The following is a 27,142-nucleotide window of genomic DNA, read 5'->3' as shown; positions in this document are numbered from 1 at the left end:
CTGTTCTCAACCAAATGGTACATTTTTCAAGAGCAGAAAGGACTCTCCCCTACTTGTGTTGTACCCACTTTACATCTCCAAGGATTTAGAAGCACATGTTCAAGGGGACGGTGCTGGTGGAAGAGGGAGGGAAGGGATGTCCATCACCCACACAGTTATATTCTCAGCCCCTGCTGTGTGAGAGTGGGCTGGTTTGGGAGACAGTCCTGGTAATGGCTTTCCTAAGCAACTCTTGGTGCCATAGGTGGCCCTGACCTGTACCCAGATCTGGTGGACCACAGAGGTGGGCATGGCATTTGCAAGGCTGGAGGAAGGCTATGAGAATGCCATGAAGGACTATTACAAGAAGCAAGTGGCCCAGCTCAAAACCCTTATCACCATGCTCATTGGCCAGCTCTCCAAGGGGGACCGGCAGAAGATCATGACCATCTGCACCATCGATGTCCACGCCCGGGACGTGGTGGCCAAGATGATTGCTCAGAAGGTGAGTCCCAGACTCTCAAGAGTACCGCTCTTTGTGGGTAGCTATACCACAAGTATTGGGGTTCGGGAGAAGCTCACATGTGGCCAAAACACAGGGGCCCCAAACTCTGCACCAGTCAGGGATCTGGGAGAGGATCAAGGTGGCTGCTCCTACCTTTAAAACCCCAGCAAAACAGCATCACCCAAGTGGCTCGTGCTTTCTGTGCCATGCTGGGGGGTGTGCTGCTCTCCTGAATGGAGCACAACACCCTGGTCACCCTGAGCCCTGTGAATTCTGTGGCCACGGGGCCGCCTCCTGCCTGATGAATCCTGTGACTTACCAACCTCCTCTGCCACTCCCTCTCTAGGTGGACAATGCCCAGGCCTTCCCCTGGCTGTCCCAGCTAAGGCATAGATGGGACGACGAGGCCAAACACTGCTTTGCCAATATCTGTGATGCCCAGTTTCTATACTCCTATGAGTATCTGGGAAATACCTCTCGCCTGGTGATCACGCCTCTGACAGACAGGTGAGCGCTAGCATCAGCCACCGACGGAGGAGCCTTCTGCTGTCTGGCTCTCACCATCCACGGTCACTTGCTATTTGTCTACAAAGTTGCAGGAGGAGGGCCAGACAACCCAACAGATGCAAAATAAACTGAAATGGTGTAGCACAGAACCCTTATCAGAGCAAACCCCAGAGCAAATCAGTGAGCCAAGGTTTTTTGTTTTTTTTAACATTTATTTATTTGGTTGCCTTGGGTTTTAGTTGTGGCATGCAGCATCTTTTGTTGTGGTGCACAGATTCTCTAGTTGTGACACACAGGCTCCGGAGTGCATGGGCTCAGTGGTTATGCCAGGCAGACTAATAGTCACTGGAAATGCAGAGATCACTAAAACTTAAACCCCAGTTTTGTTGAGGGAAATAAGACATGTGTAGATAAAATTTTCAGAAGTACAAGTGGAAGGATTTCCCTGGTGGTCCAGTGGTTGGGACTCTGTACTGTCAATGAAGGGGGCTCAGGTTCAACCCCTGATTGGGGAACTATGATTCTGCATGTTGCACTGCATGACCGAAAAAAACAAAAGTTTAAAAAAGTCATGCTGAAGAATTGATGCTTTTGAACTGTGGTGTTGGAGAAGACTCTTGGGAGTCCCTTGGACAGCAAGGTGATCAAATCAGTCAATCCTGAAGGAAATCAGCCCTGAATATTCATTGGAAGGACTGATGCTGAAGCTGAAGCTTTAATACTCTGGCCACCTGATGATAAGAACTGACTCACTGGAAAAGACCCCGACGCGGGGAAAGATTGAAGGTGGGAGGAGAAGGGGATTACAGAGGATGAGATGGTTGGATGGCATCACTGACTCGATGGACATGAATTTGAACAAACTCAGGGAGACAGTGAAGGACAGGGAAGTCCAATGTGCTGCAGTCCATGGAGTTGCAAAGAGTTGGACATGACTGAGCAACTTAACTGACTGAAATAAAAATCACAGGGAAAACATGCAAGGCCATAATACGGAATAGGACACAGAGCCATTCACTACAAACCTCCAAGTAAGTGACCTCTGAGCACAGAGGGTCTCAACCCCTGCAGGAAGAAGAGGACTGGGAACACTCCAGGGAAGAGATAGTATCTGATCTGGACCCTGAAGGGTGTGTAGGACTCTAATAGGATTTCAGTTAGTTGTAGGATGACTGACAGGCTATCCATGAAATTGTACAGAAAGCTGTGCACGTGTCACCTTTTCTATTGAAAAGATACACTGTTGTTCAGTCGCTCAGTCATGTCCGACTCATTGTGACCCCATGGACTGCAGCATGACAGGCTCCCCTGTCCTCCACTGTTTCCCGGAGTTTACTCAAATTCATGTCCATTGAGTCAGTGGTGCTGTCTAACCATCCCATCTTCTGTCACCCCCTTCTCCTTTTGCCATGAGTTGGATCTATAGCATTCATTAATTGTTAAAGTGGTCTGGGATGCCCCAAAGTTGAAGAACTACTGATTAGCATTCTGGTTGGAATTTTGTGGACAAAGATGTGGATATGGGAAAATTCAAGGCATGTCCCTGGAAGAGGGACTTTGAGGGAAGTAGTCAGGAATGAGCCTGGTAAGATGGGTAAAAGTCTTAACTGTGAAATGTGAAAATCATATTCTTTATCCAGCAAGGAGTGATCAACTATTGAGACTTTTTCATCAGAGGAGTAAAAAAGGATGAAAACTTATTTTATAAAGATGAATCTGACAAAAGAATGTGGGCAAAGGAGAGAGAGGACAGGGAGATAAGGTCATGATCCATGTGAGAAATGGTATATTAATTCTGCAGAGGTTTCTATAAATTCTGTTAAACACTGGTGCCCTTTCCCCTTATAATTCCACTGAACATTAAATCTCTTCTTCTGCAAAAAGACCTGCATATCTGAGTGACTGGCTCACCCAGAATAAGCGACCTGTAGGTAACGAAGACATGGTCATAAATTGTGATGGTTAAAGTGGCCAAATAGAATCCGTGCCATCTTTTACTCAATTTTCTCTCTGCCTATTTTAAGTATTATCGCCTGTATTCTGGCTAAATCCTCAGATATATTTCCAAATAACAATTAGTGAAATTGTAATCACTCTGCTCATGGAATGAATAGGGGTGTGGGAACTTCAAAGTCACTGGAGGTCCCAGCATCATCCATAGAGGAAGACCTCCTGGTCCATCTCCCCCCATGCTTTTCATTTTTGTAATTCATCTTCCACCCAGAGTCCCACTCAAACCACTCATTCGTTTACTCTTGCATCTCTCTGTTTCATGGGAGCCTATAGAGGTCACATCACTGTCTCTGGCTGCTCCGCACTACATTTAGACTAAAATATGAATTCCTTGCAGAACACAGTAATTCCTGCCAACCACCCTGATGCCTCACAGCCTGCAGTCCAGCCACACTGGCCTCCTCCGTGTTCCTCGATCCTTTTAAGTTCATTTCAGGGTACAGCCTGGAATACGTGCGGTCCCTTCTGTCTGGACTGCTCTTCCCCACGCTTTCTGCTCCACTGTCACCCTCTCATCCTTTCTTGTTCTACTCTTCGCTCTGAGGAGGCCTTCCATGACCACTCTTTCTAAAAGACAACCTCTCCCACCTCTCAAACACAGACACACACACACATACCCATACACACACAAATAACATTAAGGATCCCCCCATTTATCCTCTCCCTAAGGGCTTCCCTAGTAGCTCAGCTGGTAAAGAATCCACCTGCCATGCAGGAGACCCGGTTTGATTCCTGGGTCGGGAAGATCCACTGGAGAAGGGATAGACTACCCACTCCAGTATTCTGACCTGGAGAATTCCATGGACCGCATAGTGCATGGGGTCACAAAGAGTCAGACACTGCTGAGCGACTTTCACTTTCACTTTTCAACATCTCCCACATTCTGAAATGAACTTGCCTTCTGGCTTATTGGCAACAGTCCCCTTTGGAACGTAAACTTTTTCCTCTCAGAGATCTTTGTCTGTCTCATCTGTTGCTATTTTCACTAATACTAATACCTAGTAGATGTTGAATTACTATCTCTCAGTGAGTGAACGATAGTTGATTGTTGAAAACCCAGGTCATAAGAATGACAGAATTGGGAAGAGGGGGTTGACTCAAAGGAAGGGTCCACGTGAGACTCCGTCTGTGCCTTGGCTCCCAGAGAAGAAGCGGGCACTATGCTCTCTCCTGCTCCCAGCTGGGCACCCACCCTGCTCCCTGCCCCAGCTGAGGACAAAAGGCACACAGCATCAGTTCAGAGGGAGGGGCAGATTTCTCTGTACCTGAACAGTAGTTCAGTTCAGTTGCTCAGTCGTGTCCGACTCTTTGCGACCCCGTGAACTGCAGCACGCCAGGCCTCCCTGTCCATCACCTGAACAGTAGAGACAGCAGCAACTCTGAGAGTTCAGGTGTCTCAGGGGTTTTACTAGGGCTTCACTGGATCATGATCAGTTGGAGGGGCTCATTTGCTGTGGGTTCAGGGAAAAGCTTTCCCACCTGGAGTTTCATTCACAGGGGACCCCTCACATGTCTTTGCCTTTGTGGTGATTCTCAGCGAGACACCTGTTCTAAACAGGAAGGGCATCCGGAGGGTGTTCTCTCTGACAGTGAGCTTTTCTGCCTGCCTTGGACTATGAGCTAATAGTTTGGGAATTTATATAACTCAGAGCAGAGAAGTGAAGCTATTATATGTTTGAGCAACTTGATTAATGTCTGTCTCTCGCTCTGGACTATATGTTCCACAAAAACGTTGACTTTGATTGGCTCACTGCTCCATGGTACCCCAGGACCCAACATCATGTCCAGCAAATAACAGGCATTTGAGAAATATTCCTTGTGTAAAAGCAGTGAAATGATTTCTGAGACCTGGGTTGACACATTCAGCTTCCCATACCATTCAGAGTATTTCCTTCCTCTCCCCTGGCACATCAGACATTATTCCAAGTAATAAAAGGTACATGACTTTCCTTTTCCCTGGGTCTTCACACCTGCCCACGAGTTGAAGGATATGATTGCCTCTTTTGGAGTTAGAGATCTCTAGTACTCTAATGCTGAATGCCTCATAGAGAGACGGGGTAAAGTTTGGACAATGAATTATTTCCAAAATGGGCATTATTACCTCTCCTATGGAAGAATGCAAATAGGAACTTAAAAGGAAGATTTGCTGCAAAGAACGGTGAATACTGTACAGAGCTTGACCTTGTTCTGCACGTGAGATGCCCTTCTAGTGTGGAGTACATACTTATACGGCAAATTCCATTTTCTCATTGACTTCCATTATTATCTCAAGAAATGTCTTGGCCAGAAAAAAAAAATTGGCCTCCACCCAGAAAATCGCATTTTAAAGAGCATTGAGCTTTTGCTGGTGTATCGCTTAAGTACATTTAATTCTCTCCTGCCAGAGGAATTAATCAAATGGACAATTGATCCACACAGCCTCTGCATATTCATTAAAGGCACAACCACATTACTGTATGTCCGACTGATTATGCCTGTTTCTTCGAAACGTCCCACTGCCTGGATGGGACCAGAATGTATAAGTAGGTACAATAGCTCAGGCCGCTGTCCCGGGACTTGAACACAATGCTAAGTTGAAGGACTAAATGGAGATCCTTTATCATGCTGAACAAAAGCTGTTCTCATAGGTTGTCTCTTCATCTTTGGAGGATCTCTTCCTACTTCACTCCCCTTACCTCACCTTCACACACAACCCCCTACCGGAAGGATTGTCTTAGTCAACTGCTTATCCATTTGCTGCTGCTGCTAAGTCGCTTCAGTCGTGTCCGACTCTGTGCGACCCCATAGACGGCAGCTCACCAGGCTCCGCCGTCCCTAGGATTCTCCAGGCAAGAGTACTGGAGTGGGGTGCCATTGCCTTCTCCTTATCCATTTGCAGAACCTCTTAATTTCTTAGGCACTAAGGCAAGTGGGCGAGATATAATTGATGCAAGAGTCTGAGGGTGATTTTCTGAATAGGCCACAATTACCAAAGTCATGGTCTTCCCAGATGGCACTAGTGGTAAAGAATCCATCTGCCAGTGAAGGAGAGGCAGGAGACACAGTTTCGATCCCTGGGTCGGGAAGATCCCCTGGAGAAGGAAACAGCAACCCACTCCAGTATTCTTGCCTGGAAAATTCCATGGACAGAAGAACCTGGTGGACTACAGTCCATGGAGTTGCAAAGAGTCAGACATGACTGAGCACACACACCATAGCAAAATGATACCCTCTGTTTTCAAGTTTTTATTGAAACGTAGTTGATTTACAATGTAATATTAGTTTTGGGTATACAGCATAGTGATTCAGTGTTTTTATAGATGATACTCCATTTAAAGTTATTGTAAAATGTTGGAGGTGGGGTGGGAGGGAGGCTTAAGAGGGAGGGGATATATATACATATAGCTGATTCATTTTGTTGTACAGCAGAAACTAACACAACATTGTAAAGCAATTAAACTCCCTTAAAGTAAATAAATAACTGTACTGTGCTTAGTCCCACATTGCAGGCAGATTCTTTACCATCTGAGCCACCAGGGAAGCCCAAATAAATAAATACATTTTAAAAAAGTTGGTATACAGTATTGGTTCTATTCCCTTTGCTGTACATCACATCCTTGTATCTTATTTATTTTGTACATACCAGTTCGTACCTCTTAATCCCCTTCCACTATATTATTCCTCTCTTCAACCCTCTTCCCACTGGTATCTACTAGTTTGTTGTGTGTATCTGTCTGTTTTGTTATATTCATTCACTTTATTTTTTTGGATTCTACATATAAGTGAAAACGTACAGTATTTGTCTTTCTCTGTTTGACTTAACTTCACTTTAGAATTATACCCTCCAGTGCCATCCATGCTGTTGCAAATGGCAAAATTTCATTCTTTTAAAAACTTTTGCACCGTGAAGGAAACCATCAGCAAAATGAAAAGACAGCCTACTGAGTGGGAAAAGATGCTTATAACCATCACTCTATTCAAAGTTTTGAGTCTATCAAATTGCCTCAGCCTATCTATTCTTACTCTGTCTCATCAGTATGTTAATCCATCTATATGCTGTACTCTTTAAGGACGGCAGCTTTATTGTGAGTTGTAATATTTTTATAGCAAGGTGTCATCTATTTGCATTTTCCTCTTTTTTTAAGCTCTTCCTTTCTTCTTTCAAATGAGCTTTAATCATTTTGTCAAGTCCCAAAATATAAATGATTAGGGTTTTAATTGGTGAGGCTTAAAACCTTCAAATTAATTTAAAAAAATGGCCTCACATCTTTATAATATGTGATCTATTTCTCTTTGTTCATACCTTTGTTAGGGAAAGCACCCTGACTGAAACCACCCACCCTGGCCTAGCACCATAGTAACCATTTGTGAGAGTTGTTTTATGACGGGAAGTCCTGGTAAGGAACACAGAACTAATAAGCTACCACCAACCGGAAGAGTTCGGAAAAAGTCAAAAAGAGACACCACATGTCCGACCACCTCCCAGAATCCTCCTCACTGGCATCCATCTTGGCTGAACAAGGCTACACCACCAGGAAGGACTCTGAGTCAGAATGACTGGCTAAAGACACCCCGGAAACTAATCCCATCACATAAAACCCAAAATTGTGAGTTGTGGCAGAGCAGTTCTCCTGGGTTCCCTTACCCTACTGCTCTCCACCCGGGCACCCTTCCCCAATAAAATCTCTTGCTTTGTCAACACGTGTGTCTCTTCAGACAATTCATTTCTGAGTATTAGACAAGAGCCCAGTTTCGGGCCCTGGAAGGGGTCCCCCTTCCTGCAACACCTTCAGCTGTGTTTCTTAGAAAAGTTTATAAATATCTTCATGTAGATTTGAGTGTTTCTTATTGTTACCTCTAGGGAGTTTGAAATTTTTTATTTCTATATAAGATTTTTTTTTCATTATATATATATATACATACATATATATAATGAAATATATATATTTAAAACAACTTTATTGAGCTTAATTTTATGTCAAAAATTTTACCCATCCAAGTGTATAATTCAGTGGTTGTTAGTAACTTTATCAAGTAGTGTAAACATCACCATAGATCAATTTGCAACATTTTTATGCTTCTCAATAAGATCCCTCATGGCCGTTTATAGTTAATCCTCATTCCCACCCACAGTCCTGCACAGTCACTAATCTATTTCTGTCTCTATAAATTTGCCTATTTTGTACATTTCTTATAAATGGAATCTTACAGCATGTGGTCTCTTGTGTCTGGCTTGTTTCATTTTATGTGATGTTTGGGGGTTTTTCCTTATAAAATATGTCAGTAATTTGTTACTTATTATCTCTGAACAATAATCCATTTTATAGATAATGACATATTTTGCCTATCCAGTTATCTTAGGTAATTTTTAGTTTGGGACCATTACAAGCAATGTTTCTGTGAACATTTGCTTGCAAGTCTTTGTGTGGACATGTGTTTTAATTTCTCTTGGGTTAATACCTAGGAGAGGAGTTGTTGGGTGGTATGGCAGTTTTATGTTTAACTTTTTGATAAATTATTTTCTGAAGTAACTTGATCGTCTTATATCCCTACCAGCAATGTGTAAGGCTTCCCATTTCTCCACATCCTTGACAACATTTATTATTATGTCTTTTTTATTGTGACCATTCTAGTGGATGTGAAATAGGATCTCATTTGAGTTTTAATTTGTATTTCTGTAATAATGATATTGAGCATATTTTCACGTGCTCATTGGCCATTTGTATATATTCCTTGGCATAATTTCTGTTCATATCTTTTGTCTATTGTTTGATTGAGCTGTTTGTACTCTTACTGAGTTCTCGGACTTCTTTGTATATTCTGGATATATTGCATATGTGTTTGCAAGTATTTTATCCCAGCCTGTTGCTTATCTTTTCATTTTCTTCATGGCATCTTTTGAAGTGCAAATGTTGTTAATTTTGATGAATGAAATTAAACAAAGATGTCTTAGTTACAACACCAAAAGTATAGTCCATAAAAGAAAAACCTGACAAACAGAACCTCATCAAAATTCAATTGTGTATAGGAAAAAGTTGGTCTTTGTAAATTTATCTCCTATTCTGCCCGTCTACTGCCTTGCAGTAAAAATTCTTTAAAACATTCCACCGAGGACCTCAGTCCTACAACTGGTAAAGCTTAATTCAGCCAAGAATTCAAATGAGACTGGAAGCAGGTTCTTCCCCAAAAGGGTCCAGATAAGAGTCCAGTCAACTGGTTCCTTGATTTTTGACCCTGTGAGACCATCAGTAGAGAAGCCACCTGGATTCCTATGTATAGAAATGAGATTATAAATAGGTGTTTTTTTTTAAAGCCTCTTTGTGTGTGTGTGTAGCAATAGGAAATGAATAAAATCAACTGTGATTTCACCAACTCTAAGATTAGCCAAACCACACGGCTAGATTTGCCTCAAATTTATTCATAGCTGAAATCAAGATATAGCACCTTTGGTATTTTCTTTAATCTGCCATTTGAATGACTGTATCAAAAAAAAAAAAAAGAAAAGGGAAAGCTACATTTCCTGTATTTATTATCTTAAGAGATAATATCTTGAAAGTGGATCTGCTTTCTGCTTTCCAAGGCACTGTCTTATCTCTTGTCTCATCTTGTCCTCACAAAAGCCTGGTGGGTCAGATAAAAACAAAGCGGTCAGATAAAAACTTGCCGGAAGAAAGTAAAGCTTGAGCTCAGTACTAGGAAGACCTTTCAAACAATTAGAACCGACCCACGGTGGAAGGGGCCAGGTTCTAAAATAATAAACCATGTCTTACTGGAAGACAAGGCTGCATGACAGTATTTGAAGGGTTTAATGGGAGACAGCGTGGCATGTTTAAAGCGCCAAGCCTCTGAGATCTCTTCTAACATTAAAAATCTGTCTTCCAGATAAGCAATCAAACTAAATTAATGCATATTCATGTTGGGGTTAGTCAGTGATTCCTTGCCATTTTCATAATTGTGGTTGTTTTGTTTGTTTGTTTTTTAAGATTTTTTTTTTATCAAATGTGGACCATTTTTAAAGTCTTTATTGAATTTCTTACAATATCACTTCTGGTTTTTTTATGTTTTGGTGTTTTGGCCACGAAACATGTAGGATCTCAACTCCCTGACCAGGGAGCAAACTCACTCCCTCTTGCTTTGAAAGGCAAAGTCTTAATCTACTGGACCACCAGGGAAGTCTCTGCAGTTGTTTTTGAGGCAGCAGATCTATCTAAATTCCTTTGTACAAAGAAAATCCTGTGTGATAGACCCCTAATGGCACATTTTTTCAAAGGCACCAAAGTTTATTAACCTGGGCAGGTTTCACAAAGGCTTTGTAGTAGAGGCAAGCTTTGAAGTTAGTGTGTCTGACTCCTGAGTCCTTGCCTCAAACCGCAACAGCATGATCTGCCCTCTCAGTAGGAAAGAGGAGCAGATTGAAGCAGCCGACTTAGACATTTAAAGAGATGGACAGTCTAACAAGGCCGCAGACAGAATCTTGGAGGAGGAGTATGTGTCCCGAAGAATAGGACATCCTGCTGGCTCAGTGGACCAACCATAATGCCAGCGGCCCCACTCCCCAACACACACAGAGGAGAGGAATATTCTTTCCTTTCTTTATGTTTTCCTCATGGCCCAAGCTAAAGGCCCACTGTCCCTGCCTTGATTGCTAGAACTCCTTAGACAGCCCACCTTCCCTCCCTTAACCTCAGTCTCTTTGCATTGTGCGTGCCTGCTTAGTCATGTCTGACTCTTTGTGACCCCACAGACTGCAGCCCACCAGGCTCCTCTGTCCATGGGATTCTCCAGACAAGAATACTGGAGTGGGTTGTCATTTCCTCCTCTGGAGGAATCTTCCCGACCCAGGGATCAAACTCATGTCTCCTGTGTTTCCTGCATTGGTAGGTGGATTCTTTACCACTGAGCCATCTAGGAAACCCACAAATCTCAGTCTATCCATCTGTGATTTAAGGGGATTGGATTAGCTGATCTCAGAAATTCCTTCCAGCTCCAGAGTTCCTGTTATTATGGGCAATTATATATATAATAATATATATGAGAAATTGCCTATATATATATATATATATACACACACATACATACACACACATATGTATGTATGTGTTTTGGCATTTCCCCCCAAATGCTTCTTCTAGAGATACTCAGAAGCTCAGTAGATGCTCAAAAAGAGATTGAAACCCAGATCTGAGTATTTCCTTTGGGAGATTCTTGAGTTTCCTATGAGAATTCTGTTTTTGTGAAACCTTGTTCTTCTGGGCTCTCAGATTCCTTGAGAGCTTTGCTGCTGCAGCGAGATGAGATCTGAGTTGCCTCCCAGCTGAACAGAAGAGGCAGCTGTGGGACAGCAAAAGGGTGGGAGTGTTGGCTGGGGGCAAGGATTCCCCTGTCCAGGCAGTAGCCTTTCATCCTGGGGTGCTCAGTGCTACAGCAGGCCCTCAAAGGTCTGAGAGAAGCCTGAGACTGGCAGAGATGGAAGGCCTTGGGACCAGTGTGGAGGCAGAGCTCAGCCTAAGAGCACAGGTTTGGTTAAGGCTGCATATAGTACTCTGAAGATGTAGCTATCAGTGTTGGAGAGAAGCATTGCCAAGTGATCACAGTGACTGAGGAAAGTGAGGTGGGACCTAGCTTTTCACCTTAACCCTGACTTGCCTTCCCTGGTGGCTCAGTCAGTAAAGAATCTGCCTGCAATGCAGGAGACTTGGGTTGGACCCCTGGGTCAGGAAGATCCCCTGGAGGGGAGAGCATGGCAACCCACTCCAGTATTCTTGCCTAGAGAATCCCATGGACAGAGGAGCCTGGAGGGCCACAGTGCATGGGGTCACAAAGGGTCGGACATGACTCAGAAATGAACACTTTCACTTTCTGACTCACCTCACCTTCTGGCCCACCTCACAGATCAGCAGCTGTAGGGCTTCCCCCGTGACTCAGTGGTAAAAAAATCTGCATTGCTGAAGACATGAGCTCGACCCCTGGGTCGGGAAGATCCTCTGGAGAAAGAAATGACAACCCACTCCTGTATTCTTGCCTGAGGAATCCCATGGACAGAGGAGCCTGGAGGGCTACAGTCCATGAGTTCTCAAAGAGTTGGACATGCCTTGGTGACTAAACAACAGAACAACAATGTGAGCTTAGTCCACAGGAAACAGTGATGCAGCTGCATGAGCCCAGCTCCCCAGGGGATAAAGTCAGCCAGCCCATCCCCTCTCACCCCATTACACAGGAAAACTCTAGGTGGAATAACAATTCTGCATATTCTCTCCACCTGGGCAAACTGCCTTCCTGGGTTTCTTTGTCAAAGGCTGAAGTAGCTATGGGAATTTCACACTGAATTAAAGGAGAATTCAGGAACTCCAAGTCTTTTCAAAACAATTTTGGTGGCAGTGGTGGTGCAGTCACCATCTGGTGAGAAAAGTGTTAAGTCAGAGATTCTGGTCAACTCTAGCATCAGAGTCCGAACCAAAGAGTTCATTTCCGAGACACCCCCTTCCTCAGACGGCCCCTCCCCATCTAGGCTGCAGGTTGAGAGCTTCTGTATTGATTTTCTAGGTATTAAAAAAGCCAATACCACAGTTTTAAAAGCTTTGTTGAAATACAATTTACATGTCTTAAAGTTCACCCATTACAAGTGTACAAATCAATGATTTCTAGTAAATTCTTAGACTTGTGCAGCCATGATCACAATTTAGCTTTAGAATATTGCTGTCACCCTGTTTGCAGTCAGACCTCACTCTCATCACCCTTCCTAGGCAGCCCATGATATGCTATCTCTGTCTTCCAGACATTTCATAAATGGAATAGTGTGGGATCTTTTGCATCTGATTTCCTTCATTTTAATGTTTTTAAGGTTCATCCATGTTGTATGTATCAGTACTTAATTCCACTACTTTGTTAAATAGCATTCTCTTGCATAGATATATTGCATTTTGTTTGTGCATTTATGGTGGATGGACACTTGAGTTGTTTCCAGTTTCTTATTGTTATAAATATTGCTGCTTTGATCATTCCTGCCTAAGTCTTTGCAGGATCTTTTAGTTTTGGCATTTGAACTCTTAGTTGCAGCATGTGGGATCTAGTTCCCTGACCATGGATGGAACTCAGGTGCCCTGCTTTGGGAGCACGGAGTCTTAGCCACTGGACCACCAGGGAAGTCCCTTGTCATTAACTCTTGAGTCAGCTCTTTGAGGCTCAGGGGGAGACCTGAGAGACTAAAGCAGAAGCCATTTGTCTTAAAGGACAGGGACACAGCGACTTGTATGCACATGGTAGAAGGGACAAAGGATTGTTCGGGATCCCTTTAATAAGGCACGAAGTCCATTCATGAGGACTCCACCTTCATAACCTAATCATCTCCCCCAAACCTTGCCTCCTAATACCACAATCTTTGGGGAATTTAGATTTCAACATATGGATTTAGCAGAGACACTAACATTCAGACCATAGTGCTGAGCAAGTGAGAATACCTGTTCACAAATGAACTTAAAAGTACTTGGGCTGGGGCAGTGGGGAGAACAGTGAGAAGTGAGCTAGAGAAATAAGCAAGGGCAAGATCAAGATGGTCAGGAAGGTGCCTTTTAGAAACCTCCTCCCACAACACAGAGGGGAACAGACTGGTGGGATCTGGGGTTCCCTTTACAGAAGCTGTGTCAAGCCTCTTGTGGCCTTGAACCTCAGCCCTGCCTCACTAGGACTCAACCTCCTCCGCCTTCCTGTGTTTGGCAGGTGTTACATCACCCTCACCCAGTCTCTGCACCTGACCATGAGCGGGGCTCCAGCAGGACCTGCAGGCACAGGCAAGACAGAGACCACCAAGGACTTGGGCCGAGCGCTGGGCGTCATGGTCTACGTGTTTAACTGCTCCGAGCAGATGGATTACAAGGTACAGGCCCAGCCTTGCGGGGGCTGGGCAGTGGCCCAAATCATTGATCAGCTTTATCCACGCTGCCCTGGCCAAGCTCAGAGACCCAGACCAGGAGGTCTCTGCTTCTTCATAGGAGACTTGGGGACCCTGGGCCCTGGGAGCTGATTGACTTCCTATTAAACCTCACCACCGTGGAATCCACTTCCACTAATGAGCTCTGCGGCCACAGATGGGTGACTTCCCCTCTGGGACCTTCCTTCCATTATCTGTAAAATGAAGAAGCTGAACATATCGCCAAAGGCCTAAATTCACTACTTGACCCAGAACCACAGAAAGGCTCATAAATGGCTGATATGAAAGTCTTCACATAAAAGCCATAGATGTGCTCTTCTGTAAAAGTGGGCATTCTTCTAGAATTTCCACAAGGGCACAATACTCTACAAGGGCAGATTTGGCTTCTGAAGACAGACTAAAGTAACCTCTATTCTTTTTTTTTTTTTTTTTTTTGAATTTTTGGCTTCACTGGGTCTTAGTTGCAGCATGTGGGCTTTTCTTGCTGTTGTTGCACGCAGCATGTGGGATCTTAGTTCCCTGACTAGAGATGGAACTCCCATCCCCTGCATTGGAAAACGGAATCTTAACCACTGGACCACCAGGGAAGTCACAGTAACCTCTGTTCTTAGCAAGAGATACATAAAAGACAAGTGCAAGGCTAATGTTCTTCATTCAGGCACTCATCATTTGTACATTTTTTTAATATCAAATATATTCCAGGCGCTGTGTCATAAAGAAAGGCAAGGGAAACAAGACATCCATTAAGTCACCTCTTAGCAGCATTCTGCTTGCAGCTAGACCTTGTACAGATTCTTTGTTATAAAAGCATAATAATTGATTAAGTCACTGTCTCATTTTTATTTTTTTATTGTATGTATTTTTGTAGACTGCCTTAAGTCCCTTTTGAAAATAGGATGGCATGTAAATAAATTTAGGGTGGAAAAAGAAAATAATTGCATTAAATAGATCAAGTATTTATAAGTATAAATGATGTGACATATTGATTGCAAAATAAATTTACTTTAAAAATAATTTTAGAGGCTGCAAGATAGCACTTGCAGGTACCCCAAACAGAACTCTTTAAATGAGATTGATCTGCTGCAACTTTAATCATTTCTCTTGTATATAAAATTTTGCTGCACAGAGTTGCAGGATCCTGTAGCACCATGTTTTCTCATAGAAAGCAGACAAAATGAGGATTCAGGCCCAAAATAGCTGTGCTCCCATAGTCTACGCACTAAATTTTAATATGGTTGCTTTTGTTGATGAACACGTAAAGATAATGTTTCTCTTTAAGCCAGGCTGGAAGAAGAAATATTTTTCCCCTTTTCAAGAAACAAGCTAAGCTTTAAGAATAAACTTTCTAGATTCTTCTAGAGTTAAGCAATGTAAAGATAAGAATACTCTCCCAAGAGGAATATTCTGAAGGACACACTCATTTAGATGTGGAAGACCTTGGATATTGACTGAAAAAGAAAAGGCAGATTTCTTAAAGTCACACCTAACATGGGAAACAGAAAAAGATGAGTTGGCTCCATGGCCAGAGGTCACTACGGTCATTTTACTCAATCCTTTCAAAACTTGATTACTGAACCCTGACCCCACCAATTCCTCTAAGAGTACAGGATGAGAGGACGAGTCTGCCCTCAATTTGTTTGAACCGTGTGAAGCTTCAGCCATGTGTGTCTAGTCCAGACACAGATCAGAGCAAGAACAGTAAGTATAGCTATAGTGGGACACAGCAAAGGTAAGGTGACCACTTCCTGGACACCAGACATCCTTTGTAACCAAACAGCCTCACTAAGCAGTGTCAAACCTCCTCTTCCCTTTCTTGTTCAGCTATTCAAACAGAGGAATGGAGGGATGGGCAGATGGATAAATGGAGATGGAGAGATAGATGATTCATTGATAGATAAATAAATAAGTGATAGAGAAATTGGTTCTTCCCAGTTGGCACTAGTGGTAAAGAACCTGCCTGCCAATGCAGAGATGTAAGAGACGTGGGTTCCATCCCTGGGTGGGGAAGATCCCTGGAGGAGGTCATGGCAACACACTCCAGTATCCTTGCCTGGAGAATCCCATGGACATAGAAGCCTGGCAATCTACAGTCCATGGGGTCACAAAGAGTTGGACATAACTGAAGCAACTTAGCATGCATGCAGAGAGATATATAGATTAGATATATGCAATAGTTGTTGTTGTTCAGTTGCTAAGTCATGTCTGACTCTTTGCAACCCCATGGACTGCAGCACACCAGGCTTCCCTGTCCTTCACCATCTCCTGGAGTTTGTTCAAACTTATGTCCATTGAGTTGACAATGCCATCCAACCATCTCATCCTCTGTTGTCCCCTTCTCCTCCTGCTTTCAATCTTTCCCAGCATCAGAGTCTTTTCCAATGAGTTGGCTCTTTCCATCAGATGGCCAAAGTATTGGAGCTTCAGCTTCAACATCAGTCCTTCCAATGAATATTCATGATTGATTTCCTTTAGGATTGACCAGTTTCTAACCAGTGGTCTTTAGGGAACCAGGAGTTCTATAATAAAGGGGATAGAAAATTATCAATACTCAGATGTGTAATGGTAAGCCTAGCATAGATGGTAATTTAATCTCTGTACATCTCTTTGCAGTCTTGCGGCAACATCTACAAGGGCCTTGCTCAGACTGGTGCCTGGGGCTGTTTTGATGAGTTTAATCGAATCTCTGTGGAGGTCTTGTCAGTGGTGGCAGTGCAGGTACGGGGGGCAAATTTGATGGGAGTATGTGGTCTTCCTGCCAAGCACTGAAGACTTCTGCATCCTCTTGATTTCACCCTCTCCTCACCCTTTCCCCTGTTGCATTTCCTCTATTTGCTTACATTAGGCATGGGTGCAGAACAGGGTATCCACAGGACCCTTCCAAGGGGAATCCATTTACTGGCCTTGATTCTCCATTTCCTCCTCTGTAAAATGGGAATAAAGAACATCCATGCCCCTGTTTCTTGGGGATGAGGAAAGGATCAACAAGATGGCAGAGCCCAGCTCCTGAGAAAAGGCACAGAACTGTCTGTCATGAATACTCACACCCGTGGTGTCCCAATGCGGCACCTAGTACTAGAGGTTACCAACAGGCTGTCTCCATGTGTCCCTGCAAGGAGCCAGGGGACAAAAGGGAAGCAGTGAGAGACAGACAGACCCAAGTCAGCAAGAGTTCATCCTGGACTCCAGAGATTATATGACCAAGTTCCACATATAGCTGGGATTGTGAAAGAAGCAGGTTCTTGTAGAGTTAGCCAGACAAGGCGGGGGGAAGTGGCTATGTGTGTTGGCTCTGAAACTATGCTGCCAATGTTTGCTTCTGGTCCTGCCACTTACTGGCCATGTGTCCTTGGGCAAGTCCATATCTCAAATTCCACATCTGTAAAGGGGGTTAATAATAGTACCTACTTGATCTGATTGTAATAATTATTGAACGAGTTAACTTAAAGCCCTACACATAGTAGGCACACAATAAATGTCAGTCTCTGTTATGATGGTGATGATGATGGTGGTTGCAGTGATGGTGATGGTGGTGATGATGGATGATGGTGGTGGTGATCGCAGTGATGGCGATGGTGGTGATGATGGTGATAGTGGTGGTGATGGTGATAGTAGTAGTGATGATGGTGATGGTGGTGCTGATGGCGATGATGATAAGGGTGATGATGGATGATGGTGGTGGTGGTCGCGGTGATGGTGATGGTGGTGATGATGGTGATAGTGGTGGTGATGGTGATAGTAGTAGTGATGATGGTGATGGTGGTGCTGATGGCGATGATGATAAGGGTGATGATGGATGATGGTGGTGGTGGTCGCGGTGATGGTGATGGTGGTGATGATGGTGATAGTGGTGGCGATGGTGATGATGGTGATAGTAGTAGTGATGATGGTGATGGTGATGGCGATGATGATAAGGGATCTGATGATGGATGATGGTGGTGGTGGTCGCGGTGATGGTGATGGTGGTGATGATGGTGATAGTGGTGGTGATGGTGATGATGGTGATAGTAGTAGTGATGATGGTGATGGTGGTGCTAATGGCGATGATGAAAAGGGTGATGATGGATGATGATGGTGGTAGTCATGGTGATGGTGATGATGATGATAATGGTGATAATGATGGTGGTGGTGGTCGAGGCGATGGTGATGACGATAAGGGTGATGATGACCATGGTGGTGGTGGTGATGGTGGAGTGGTGATGATGAGGATTACTATCATTATGACTTGAACCCTGAAGGAAATGGGTTGGAGAAAAGTAGAAGGTTGGAACACACAGGACAGGGAAGAAGGGTCTACTCCCTAGTCTCTCTGGTCTCCTCTACACCCCTTCACTCCTTCTCAGCTGGCCCAGGTTCAGGCTGTCTTAGCAAATTCAGCATCCTAACTGATGAGGCAGTGCCCAGAAGCCACTGTCCCCATTGTATAACAAACAGACACTGAATTTGCCTAATTTTAAAACTGCCCAACACAAGGGCAGTAATGAGGTCTCCTAGGTCAGGTCAGTTGCCTTTTGCTTCTGGAGTTAAATGAAATCAATTCAACCTGGAATTCCCTGATGCTTTCACATTCTCCAGGAATATATCTGCAGACACATTCTCAAGAAAGTGGTCTAACAACCACCTGGGCAAAATCTGAGCTACTACTGTTTAAAATCATAGACCCCAGAGGAGAAAATTGCACTGTGTTCACGCCACAATCCAGGTTGGCACGTTGGTGCAAAAGCTGCAGCAGCTGTGACTGTTCCCCCGCCCTCCCCTCTCCTCCCTGCCTCTCCTCCTCTCCGCTCCTCACATGTCCATGCCCCTCTTCCCAGTAACTTCTACAAAAGCGAGCATGCCTCAGTGTCCTTGTAGGTGGAAATTTTCATTTCTCTGTCAGACTGTTTAAGCAGAATTATGTATCCAACTGGGAAAGGTAAAGCAATTCCAAGGACAATTACTCTGTTATTTTTTAAACATATAAGATGCTACTTTCCTTTTTTCTGGAATTTTGCCACTACTGTTGCAATCAGCTCCCTAGGCTTTGGGTTCTAAGGGCCAGCCACTACCCTGCGCCTCCAGCCCGGGCCCCCTCCATGCTCCCTGGTCAGGTGTCCCTGATACTTCCTCCCTTCCACAGATTCAAGCCCTGACTGTGTGTTGGGCTGTGGCTGGAAGCAGTTAGACACAGCAGAGCAGCTAGCAGGGGCTCTAGAACCCAGCACAGCAGTGTTTCAAAAACTCATGTGCTGAGCAAATAAGTGCTAGTGTCTCAGAGCCAGGGGAGCTCCCATGTAACACCGTTTATAGAGGAGCCTAAGGTCTAAAGTAAAAACACAGAAACATTTTTAAAAATGTAAAATGTGATGAGTGGGTTGCACTTCCCAAAGAAAGCAGACTTCAATCTGCCCCTGCAGAGAGAAGCATGGAGTGAGCCAGGCAGGGGTTTTGATTTTGATTTTTTAATTTTGTGTTGGGGTATAGCTGGTTCACATTGTTGTGATCGTTTCACCCCACATTCCTCGTTGCGTGATGACGGCGGTGAGGGGCCCCAGGGCAGAGTGGTGCTGTGAGCGCCATGGGAACCAGCAGAGTCCGGGCTGTTGGGCCAGCATGCTGGGCCCTGGAGGCCACCTCGGCTAGGAAGCCTGGACATTCTGTGCACGGAGAAGAAGTTTCAGTCTCAAGCTGATTGCTGCGAGGTCAGCAATTCTGTCATTAGAGCTTCACTTGGGAAAGAAGCTGAATCCCAGTTGTGGAACCACTGGGCGTTCTGGCAGAAACCGCCCTTCTGGACACTGATAGCCTCACCCATGGGGGACGGTCCACTGCCTCCAGTCCCTCTTCCTGCCTCTGTCTCCATCTGTCTGTGTGTCTGTCTCTCTGGTCCAGCTGTCTGTCTGTCTCTCTCTCATAAGTGTTCCAGTTCTGATTCTCTCCATCTCTCCTCTGTCTCTGTGTCTCTCGTTTATGATCCAGCTGTTCCTCTCTCCTGTCTTATACACACTCCAGTTATTTCACTCTGAGCCTCTTTCTCTCTCTCTCTCTTTCCTTTGTTTATGATCCAGCTCTGTTTCTCTCCCTCTCCTTCTCCCTCTGGTATATGGCCCAGCTCTCTGTCTCTCTGTTATTTATAGTCCAACTCTTCCCCTCTCCTTCTCTCTTATATACACTCCAGCTATTTTGCTCTCTGTCTCTCTCTCTCACACATATTCAGACACACATCCCTGCAGCCCAATTTCCACAGAACCCTTGACTGTTCTAAACACCTGAGCACAGCTGATTCACATGAAAGTGAAAGTGAAAGTGAAGTCGCTCAGTCGTGTCCGACTCTTTGCGACCCCATGGACTGTAGCCTACCTGGCTCCTCCGTCCATGGGGTTTTCCAGGCAAGAATACTGGAGTAGGTTGCCATTTCCTTCTCCAGGAGATCTTCCCGACCCAGGGATTGAACCCGGGTCTCCCACGTTGTAGGCAGACGCTTTACCATCTGAGCCACCAGGGAAGATCTGAGGTTCATTCAAAACCTTTCACTGGCCCCAACCTCCCAGTTCTGCAGATGTCCCAGGGCCTGGCTGAACAAGGGAGCCCCTTTTGTCTTCCCCCATTCTGCTGCTGATCATTTTTGCATGCACTTTCCCAAAGCAGCAGGTGTGGAAATAAATAGGTGAATTTCATTTCTGTCTCTCCTTCATTGCTCTAAGAATGATCTAGAATCTACATCTGACCAGGTAAGCTTCAGCTTAAATCCCCTCCGGCTCCAGACCACATTTAAGAAAAACTCTAATCTCTTTAGAAAGGCATGACTAGCCCCTGGGCATCTGGCCCAGCCTCCCTTTGCCACTGTGGCCACCCCATCCCTGCTGGACTCACCTGTGCTTTCCAGGTCTGTTCTAGAAATGTAGATGGGGGAGGAGCTGAGAGAGTTAAGACCAGGTAAGGAACCACACTGCAGTGATGGAGGAAAGGTTAACAGTTTCCACGTTAGCTGCTGTTTTTGAGCATTGTGTGTGTGCTAAACTCCTTGTGGACTTTATTTCACTTACTCCTTAGAGCAAGCCCAGGCAGTAGGTCCTGGTGTTCCTTCTTTCCATCTTGTAGTAGCTGAGAGCCCAGGCTCCAGAATCCACAGGCCTGGATTCTGATGCAGACGCCAGCACTGAACAGCTGTGGAGGGCTCAGCAAACTACTCCCCTCTTGGTGTATCCAGTTCTTTACAGAGAAAGGGGATGATGGTAGTAAAGAGCCCCCCTCAAAGGATCCTGGTGGGGATCCCACAACTTAATCCAGAACTATGCTCAGGACAGCAGTCAGTATCGGGGGAGGGAACCAGTGCTCAGAGCTGCCCATCTCCAACCTCTTGGGCACCATGTGATAAGGGGGCATGGGGCTGAGGCGGACAGATTTCCTTTGGACACGCACCCAGTGCCCACTAGTAAAGGGTCCAGAGCTCAGTCCTCAGGCCCCGCCCTTCAGTGTGACCCTGGGGTCCCAGCCTTAGCCACCATCCGACCCCTGGAACACAGAGGGGGCGTTTTCCCATGACTTGTTCACCAGGTAAAAAGCATTCAAGATGCAATTCGAGACAAGAAACAGCGGTTCAACTTCCTTGGAGAGGAGATTAGCTTGAACCCGTCTGTGGGCATCTTCATCACCATGAACCCAGGCTACGCTGGTCGTACAGAGCTACCCGAAAACCTCAAGGCTCTGTTCAGGTGAGCGTCCACTCTGCCCCGGGCATACAAGGACCCCAGAGAGAAGCTTCTTTATTCTTTGCACTGAAAACATATGACATATACGTTAGAAAAAATGTAGAGCATATATTAAAAAGTAGATTATGTAAAACACATTTAATTCCATCACCAGTAAAATGATTTCTTTGCCGAATTGTGTTCTGTTCTTTACAGGCATAGAATTTATGCATTTGTAGTGTATGTTTGTGGTCTGCACACAGTTTTGCATTGTTCTTTATTTTCATGGTCTATCATAATCCTACCATAGTTTCTTCTTCTGTTAGATATTCTTAAGAGATCTCATTTCATGACTGTGTTTTATTCTATCAAGTGCATGGTCCACAATGTAGTTAGCAAGTTCCCTGTAGTTAAACAGTAAGACTGTTTCTGATATTTAAAATAAATTTATACATCATGGTATAATATACATAAGTGGTTTTTTTGTATGCATGATTATTTTCTTTGGCTAGGTTCCCGGAAATGGAATCACTGAGTTAACAGGGGGAAACATTTTTAAGGCTCTCGACACACATTGCCAAGTTGCTTTCCACAAACAGTAGTGCCGAGTGATACTTGTAGTAGTGTTGCATGGTTGTTGTTCAGTTGCTCAGTCGTGTCCAACTCTTGGCGACGCTGTGGACTGCAGCATGCCAAGCTTCTCTGTCGTCCACTGTCTCCTGGAATTTGCCCAAATCCATGTACACCGAGTCGGTGATGCCATCCAACCATCTCATCCTCTGCTGCCCTCTTCTCCTTTTGCCTTCAGTCTTTCCCAGCATCAGGGTCTTTTCTAATGAGTCAGTTCTTCTCATCAGGTGGCCAAAGTATTGGAGTTTCAGCTTCAGCATCAGTCCTTCCAATGAATATTCAGGACTGATTTCCTTTAGGAATGACTGGTTGGATCTCCTTGAAGTCCAAGGGACTCTCAAGAGTCTTCTCCTGCACCACAGTTCGAAAGTGTCAGTTCTTCACCGATCACTCTTCTTTATGGCCCAACTCGCACATACATACGTGACTACCAAAAAACCAGAGCTTTGACCATACAGACCCTTGTCAGCAAAGTCAAGCCTCTCCTTTTTAATACGCCATCTAGGTTTGTCATAGCTTTCCTTATAGAGAAATGCAATTAAAGACACGTAACAACTCTAGGCTCCTATTACATACCTAATAATTTTAAAATTAAGTAATTGTAGGGACTTCCCAGGTGGCATTAATGGTAAAGAACCCACCTACCAATGCAAGAGATGTAAGAAACATGGGTTCGATCCCTGAGTCAGGAAGATCCCCTGGAAGAGGGAACGACAACCCACTCCAGTGTTCTTGCCTAGAGAATCTCATGGACAGAGGAGCCTGACTGGCCACAGTCCATAGTGTTGGAGAGTCGGACACAACTGAAGCGACTAAGCACAGCACGGCACAGGGACTTCTCTAGCAGTCCAGTGGTTGAGACTTCACCTTCTAATGCAGTAGCTGGGGATTCAATCCCTGGTCGGGAGCTAAGATCCCATATCCCTCATGGCCAAAAAACCAAAGCATAAAACAGAAGCAACGTTGTAACAAGTTCAATACAGACTTTTAAAAAAAAAGAGAAGAAATACAAGGGAAAGAAATTCTTTAAAAAACTAAGTAACTGTAAAATAAAATGTTACTAGAACTAGCAGGAAAAATCACAGCAAATCCTTACATACAGATAAAAATTCCCTTTGGTATTCTCCTATTTCTCATTTTGTGGCAAGGTGGGGTTAACAGGTACTGACTTCAGCTCTTGGCATCAGGTGTTGGCATTTGTATGCAAATAAGTGTAGAATAAGCTCTGAGGGTCTAGAATTGGAGGAGACAAGTTTCAGGATGAGGACTAGAGAGATTAGAGAGACTCAGTTCCTCAACAGTAGCCCCAAATCTGTGATAATTTGGGGCTAATTACTAACCTGTAATCTGCTAATTGCTCAGGCTTCACTAATCTGTGCCTTGTGTAAGGCACACTAGACTTCGGTTACAAGACTTGAGTCGTAGCTCCAACTCTGTCCCCATCTGCTCACATCATCATCCATCACCTTGAGCAGATGAGTCCACTCCCTTTACCCTTATTAATTCATTTTAACATTGAAAATCTTTGATGAAATCATTGCCAAGGTCTCAGTTTCCACCCTCACACATGCCTTCATCTATGATCTCAGCCAGCGTCTCTTGTCTCACAAGCTCCCGTCCAGGCGTGGCTGGGGACCCAGTCAGCCCTCTGTCTCCCTCTCACAGGCCTTGTGCGATGGTTGTCCCGGACTTTGAGTTGATTTGTGAAATCATGCTGGTGGCCGAAGGATTCATCGAGGCACGGTTACTAGCCAGGAAGTTCATCACCCTTTACCAGCTGTGCAAAGAGCTTCTCTCTAAACAGGTAACCCTCCCTGGTTACACCAGGTGACCATCAAGTGTGATTGTCCCAGCTCTGGATGGGTTCTGAAGCTGGGGTATTAGGGAGACATAGCACCTTCTCGTAATAGATTCTTTATTGTCTGAGCCACTTACCAGACTTCCCTCTATGGGCTTCCCTCATAGCTTAGTTGGTAAAGAATCCGCTTGCAATACAGGAGACCCCGGTTCAATTCCTGGGTCGGGAAGATCCGCTGGAGAAGGAATAGGCTACCCACTTCAGTATTCTTGGGCTTTCCTTGTAGCTCAGCTGGTAAAGAATCTGCCCGCAATACGGGAGACCTGGGTTTGATCCCTGGGTTGGGAAGGATCCCCTGGAGAAGGGAAAGGCTACCCACTCTGGTATTCTGGCCTGGAGAATTCCATGGAATGTATAGTCCATGGGGTTGCAAAGGGTCGGACACGACTGAGTGACTTTCAGTTTTTCAGTTACATAATAGATAGTCACTGTGCCCATAAGCATATTCAAAGCTCTGCAGACTTCTATAATAAAGATACTTCTATAAATAAACTCTAACAAGGAAACTTCTATAATAAAGATACATATTTATTATCTTAGCTAAGGTAATAAAGAGACATGTTTATTATTAACTAAAAAATTTAGCTTAGCCCAGCATTTAAAAAATAAACCTGTTTGGCCATAGAGCTCCATTTTTTAATACAATACTTAGTAACACCTCGTAGACTACCAGTGTGCCATAAGAAACACTGCAATGGCCAGTGAAAGCCCTTGGAGGGAGCGGTCTCTGCCTGAAGGAACATGAGATCTGGGAAGAAAACTGGGGAGAGAGTCAGACATCAAGTGGCACCACAGTGCTCTTTGCTTCTGGTCCTTAAATGTGGCTACTTTCCAGGCCAGACCAGGAGCTAGGAACCCAGAATCTTCATCTGCTATGTCGTAGATCTTTTCTTTTGCCCCCACCTTGACCTCACAAGTGACCTAGTAGTGATGTGATATCTAATTCTGCTGACACAAGCCTGAGCCTATGGGTCCCGCATTCCAGCATCTCTGGTCTCACTAGCCCCTTCCCCCAGGATCACTATGACTGGGGCCTGAGGGCCATCAAGTCTGTGCTGGTGGTGGCCGGATCCCTGAAGCGAGGAGACCCTGACCGGCCTGAGGACCAAGTCCTGATGCGCTCGCTGCGAGATTTCAACGTCCCCAAGATCGTGACCGATGACATGCCGGTGTTCCTGGGCCTGATCGGGGACCTGTTTCCTGCCCTGGATGTCCCTCGGAGGAGAGATCTCGACTTCGAAGCCCTGGTTAGGAAGGCAGTGATGGAGCTGAAACTCCAGGCTGAGGACAACTTTGTGCTCAAGGTACATGGGGTTTTTCCTCCCTCCCGAGATTTGTCTCCTAATTCTTTTCTTTGACAATAGGTTACACTTCGTCCTTAATCCAAAGGACTGCTCTCAATGTACAGATATTCATCGACTTTGCAAAAACTCAGTTCACTTCAGTAGCTCTTTATAGGGGCTTCCCTGGTGGCTCAGGGGTAAAGAATCTGCCTGCAATGCAAGAGATGCGGGTTTGATCCCTGGGTTAGGAAGATCCCCTCTAAGAGGAAATAGAAACTCTCTCCAATATTTTGCCTGGGAAATCCCATGGACAGAGGAGTCTGGCGGACTAGAGTCCATGGGATCTCAAAGAGTCAGACATGACTGAGCACCTAAACAACAGCAACAGCTCTTTAGAGGGACACCCACAGTGTGGAATGTGTCATAGGAATCCAAGAGGACAGAGCCCCTACCATCGGGGGTTCACATTCTCACAGAGGAATGAGACACAGGCTCTGTTATATCGTGTTCCTTTCCCGTGAATTACTTCATGCACCATAATGACATTGATACATCTCAGAAACGTTACTTTCTGCAAAACTGTTCAGCAAAAATAACACTTAAGGCAAAGAAGGCTTCCCTGGTGGCTCAGACGGTAAAGAATCTGCCTGCAGTGCAGGAGACCCGGGTTTGATCCCTGGATCGGGAAGAACCCCTGGAGAAGGGAATGGCTACCCAGTCCAGTATTCTTGCTTGGAGAATCCCATGGACAGAGGGCCTGCAGGGCTACAGTCCATGGGCTCCAGGGTTGCAAAGAGTTGGACATGACTGAGTCACTACCACTTTCACTCAAAATGTACAGAGTATTGTACCCAAAGCCCTAAAAACTCGGCAATGTGTTATTTCATCAAAAAGCTCTGGTTTGAGAAGGCATCCTGCAGTCTTTTAAAAGTGATAATATTAACTTGGAAAGAAAACGAATAATCCCATGGAAGTGTGAAAACTGGGAAGGAGATATAACAGTAAATTTCTGGAAAGATGGAGAGAGGATGGAAGAAGACTGACAGACCAAGCAGAGCAGAGGTGGGTGCAGGCATAGAAAGGGCTTCAGGGGACTAGGAGCCAGGAGGCAGCCAGTCTGCCAAGCAGAACCTTAGAGCAGCTCTGGGCTCAGAGCAGGTAGTGAAGGAGGGCAGGGAATGAGGAAGAGAAGTGAAAACAGCCAGGAGGGGGGAATGTTAAGACACATCAGAATGGGATTTCAGAAGTCAAGGGTCAAGAGGAAACAATGAAAGTTTCGTGGCTGGGTGATGGATTGAGAAGGTGTACAGGTGACCCACGAAGGAATGAAATTCAGGATGATGTCAGAACCTCTCACCAACAATATCAGATAGTACAGGACAAGGAAACCATTCCTTCAAAGTTCTGAGGGGAAACGCTCTCAAAACTCCATTATGTACCAGATTATCAGATATTTTCAAGGAGTTACAGATTTTATTAATAGTACATAGCCATCTTATTCGATTAAGCTATTTGAGAACATACTACAACAAAACATGGATGAAAAACAAATGTCATGGGATTCAAAAATTCAAGAATCAAATAAGGGAGGTCTTTGAATTATCGCTCTCAGCAGACCTGCTGCTGCAGCTGCTAAGTCACTTCACTCATGTCTGACTCTGTGTGACCCCATAGATGGCAGCCCACCAGGCTCTCCTGTCCCTGGGATTCTCCAGGCAAGAACACTGGAGTGGGGTGCCATTGCCTTCTCTCCATGAAAGTGAAAAGTGAAAAGTGAAGTTGCTCAGTCATGTC

At 44.8% G+C, this 27,142-nt stretch overlaps 1 protein-coding gene across 2 annotated transcripts in view; it reads left to right on the top strand.

Moving 5' to 3' along the window:
• Positions 1–27,142, top strand: part of DNAH9 (dynein axonemal heavy chain 9) — a 286,190-nt gene that overhangs the window by 94,817 nt on the left and 164,231 nt on the right. The window contains exons 25-31 of one of the 2 annotated variants that reach the window (XM_081580689.1): positions 245–484; positions 831–991; positions 13,700–13,856; positions 16,521–16,625; positions 21,444–21,601; positions 23,873–24,011; positions 25,082–25,369. In XM_081580689.1, coding sequence (XP_081436815.1) covers positions 245–484; positions 831–991; positions 13,700–13,856; positions 16,521–16,625; positions 21,444–21,601; positions 23,873–24,011; positions 25,082–25,369 — 1,248 coding nt within the window. Of the gene's footprint in view, positions 1–244; positions 485–830; positions 992–13,699; positions 13,857–16,520; positions 16,626–21,443; positions 21,602–23,872; positions 24,012–25,081; positions 25,370–27,142 lie in introns of those variants that run through there. The other variant, XM_081580690.1, reaches the window with a different exon arrangement.

This window comes from Giraffa tippelskirchi, chromosome 3 (assembly GCF_054371585.1).
Source record: "Giraffa tippelskirchi isolate mGirTip1 chromosome 3, T2T-mGirTip1v1.2.pri, whole genome shotgun sequence".
NCBI lineage: Eukaryota > Metazoa > Chordata > Mammalia > Artiodactyla > Giraffidae > Giraffa > Giraffa tippelskirchi.
Note: the sequence above shows the minus strand (reverse complement) of the source record. Positions and strands in the feature narration are given on the sequence as shown.